This window comes from Mizuhopecten yessoensis, unplaced genomic scaffold, assembly GCF_002113885.1.
Source record: "Mizuhopecten yessoensis strain PY_sf001 unplaced genomic scaffold, ASM211388v2 scaffold1749, whole genome shotgun sequence".
Classification (NCBI taxonomy): domain Eukaryota; kingdom Metazoa; phylum Mollusca; class Bivalvia; order Pectinida; family Pectinidae; genus Mizuhopecten; species Mizuhopecten yessoensis.
In genome coordinates, this window is record NW_018404202.1 from 456,631 (window position 1) to 460,095 (window position 3,465).

The 3,465-nt window shown below is 45.4% G+C and overlaps 1 protein-coding gene across 4 annotated transcripts in view; it reads right to left on the reverse strand.

Moving 5' to 3' along the window:
- The window catches only part of LOC110440329 (A-agglutinin anchorage subunit-like), a 25,420-nt gene that overhangs the window by 11,391 nt on the left and 10,564 nt on the right, over positions 1-3,465 (reverse strand). For 3 of the 4 annotated variants that reach the window (XM_021483333.1, XM_021483342.1, XM_021483323.1), the window contains one exon: positions 399-776. In XM_021483333.1, the coding sequence (XP_021339008.1) occupies positions 399-776 (378 nt within the window). The remainder of the gene's footprint in view (positions 1-398; positions 777-3,465) is intronic. The other variant, XM_021483352.1, reaches the window with a different exon arrangement.

Here is a 3,465-nt window from a genome sequence, read left to right on the forward strand (position 1 = left end):
ACCTAGTGATAGGACCATACAGTATCTGTTGTACAAACCTAGTGATAGGACCATACATTATCTGTTGTACAAACCTAGTGATAGAACCATACAATACCTGTTGTACATACCTAGTGATAAGACCATACAGTATCTGTTGTACAAACCTAGTGATAGGACCATACAGTTTCTGTTGTACAAACCTAGTGCTAGGACCATACAGTTTCTGTTGTACACACCTAGTGATAGAACCATACAGTTTCTGTTGTACATACCTAGTGATAGGACCATACAGTATCTGTTGTACAAACCTAGTGATAGGACCATACAGTTTCTGTTGTACATACCTAGTGATAGGACCATACCGTATCTGTTGTACAAACCTAGTGATGGGACCATACAGTATCTGTTGTACAAACCTAGTGATAGGACCATACAGTTTCTGTTGTACACACCTAGTGATAGGACCATACAGTATCTTATGTCAAACGGGTCTTTCTCCATGAGGAAGCTGACGTCTAGCGTATCACCATTGTTGACATTCACATTTCCAACAATAAAACAGCCCTGGCTGACCGTCGTGTCCCCTCTGGTCAGCACGAGGCGACTGCCACAGTTGATATAGTTCGGCTGAAGATCAAAGTGAGGGGACAAATGGATGATGGTGGAGGCTTCGTTATCCAGAGTTACGGTAGCTGTACATGAACACGTGGCAGGTTTAGTCTGTCCCTCCGCCGTGTAAGTGTCAACAATCACCCGGTTCCCCTTGGCCTCGGAGCTGGTACACATGGAGGCCACTAGGCAAAATTAACACAAACACAGCAAATATTAAATATGGAATTTCATATATAAATGTGATGGATATCACATAGGGAATCATGATCGATTTTAATGTCTTTGGTAAGGCGCAATTGAGTTGAACATCTGTTAATGCTTTGCATCATTCATCGGTTACATAACAAATGCATTAGACTAAAAATACTAAATATTTTTAAGTACTACACGCTTACTTCAGTGGAGCATGGCCCGTGGCACTATGTAGAATGGGACATATACAGTGGGCAATGACCCGTGGCACTATGTAGGAGGGACATACACAGTGAACCATGGCCCATGGCACTATGTAGGAGGGACATCTACAGTGAACCATGGCCCGTGGCACTATGTAGGAGGGACATATACAGTGGACCATGGCCCGTGGCACTATGTAGGAGGGACATACACAGTGGAGCATGGCCCGTGGCACTATGTAGGAGGGACATATACAGTGGACCATGGCCCGTGGCACTATGTAGGAGGGACATGTACAGTGGAGCATGGCCCGTGGCACTATGTAGAAGGGACATGTACAGTGGAGCATGACCCGTGGCACTATGTAGGAGGGACATGTACAGTGGACCATGGCCCGTGGCACTATGTAGGAGGGACATACACAGTGGACCATGGCCCGTGGCACTATGTAGGAGGGACATACACAGTGGACCATGGCCCGTGGCACTATGTAGAAGGGACATGTACAGTAGAGCATGACCCGTGGCACTATGTAGGAGGGACATATACAGTGGGCCATGGCCCGTGGCACTATGTAGGAGGGACATACACAGTGAACCATAGCCCGTGGCACTATGTAGGAGGGACATACACAGTGGACCATGGCCCGTGGCACTATGTAGAAGGGACATGTACAGTAGAGCATGACCCGTGGCACTATGTAGGAGGGACATACACAGTGAACCATAGCCCGTGGCACTATGTAGGAGGGACATACACAGTGAACCATAGCCCGTGGCACTATGTAGGAGGGACATACACAGTGGACCATGGCCCGTGGCACTATGTAGGCGGGACATATACAGTGTACCGTGGCCCGTGGCACTATGTAGGCGGGACATATACAGTGTACCGTGGCCCGTGGCACTATGTAGGAGGGACATATACGGTGGACCATGGCCCGTGGCACTATGTAGAAGGGACATGTACAGTAGAGCATGACCCGTGGCACTATGTAGGAGGGACATATACAGTGTACCGTGGCCCGTGGCACTATGTAGGAGGGACATACACAGTGAACCATAGCCCGTGGCACTATGTAGGAGGGACATGTACAGTGGACCATGGCCCATGGCACTAAATAGGAGGGACATACACAGTGGAGCATGGCCCGTGGCACTATGTAGAAGGGACATGTACAGTGGAGGATGACCCGTGGCACTATGTAGGAGGGACATGTACAGATGCAGTTCACGAATAACTTGGAGTATAAGGCTGGGACCTAGATTTACATAGCTGGTGTCGTTTTGAACCAGATTTACATGGCTGGTGTCGTTTTGACCCAGATTGAAATGGCTGGTGTTGTTTTGACCTAGACTTAAATGGCTGGTGTCGTTTTGACCCAAATTTAAATGGCTGGTGTCGTTTTGACCCAGATTTAAATGGCTGGTGTCGTTTTGACCCAGATTGAAATGGCTGGTGTTGGTTTGACCTAGATTTACATGGCTGGGGTCATTTTGACCCAGATTTACATGGCTGGTGTCATTTTGGCCCAGATTTAAATGGATGGTGTTGTTTTGACCTATACTTAAATGGCTGGTGGTGTTTTGACCCAGATTGAAATGGCTGGTGTTGGTTTGACCTAGATTTAAATGGCTGGTGTTGTTTTGACCTAGATTTACATTGCTGGTGTCGTTTTGACCCAGATTTAAATGGCTGTTGTCGTTTTGACCCAGATTTACATATATAGCTGGTGTCGTTTTGACATTGATTTACATAGCTGGTGTCGTTTTGAACCAGATTTAAATGGCTGGTGTTATTTTGGCCTAGATTTAAATAGCTGTTGTCGTTTTGACCTAGATTTACATGACTGGGGTCGTTTTGACCTAGATTTACATGGCTGGTGTCGTTTTGACATTGATTTACATGGCTGGTGTCGTTTTGACCCAGATTTGCATTACTGGTGTAGTAACATGAGGTGTATTGTTGTGTTGTGTCTACTGTGTAACATGATGTGTATTGTTGTGTTGTGTCTACCGTGTAACATGAGGTGTATTGTTGTGTTGTGTCTACTGTGTAACATGAGATGTATTGTTGTGTTGTGACTACTATGTAACATGAGGTGAATTGTTGTATTGTGTCTACTGTGTCACATGAGGTGTATTGTTGTGTTGTGACTACCATGTAACATGAGGTGTATTGTTGTGTTGTGTCTACTGTGTAACATGAGGTGTATTGTTGTGTTGTGTCTACCGTGTAACATGAGGTGTATTGTTGTGTTGTGTCTACTGTGTAACATGAGATGTATTGTTGTGTTGTGACTACTATGTAACATGAGGTGAATTGTTGTATTGTGTCTACTGTGTCACATGAGGTGTATTGTTGTGTTGTGACTACCATGTAACATGAGGTGTATTGTTGTGTTGTGTCTACTGTGTAACATGAGGTGTATTGTTGTGTTGTGTCTACTGTGTAACATGAGGTGTATTGTTGTGT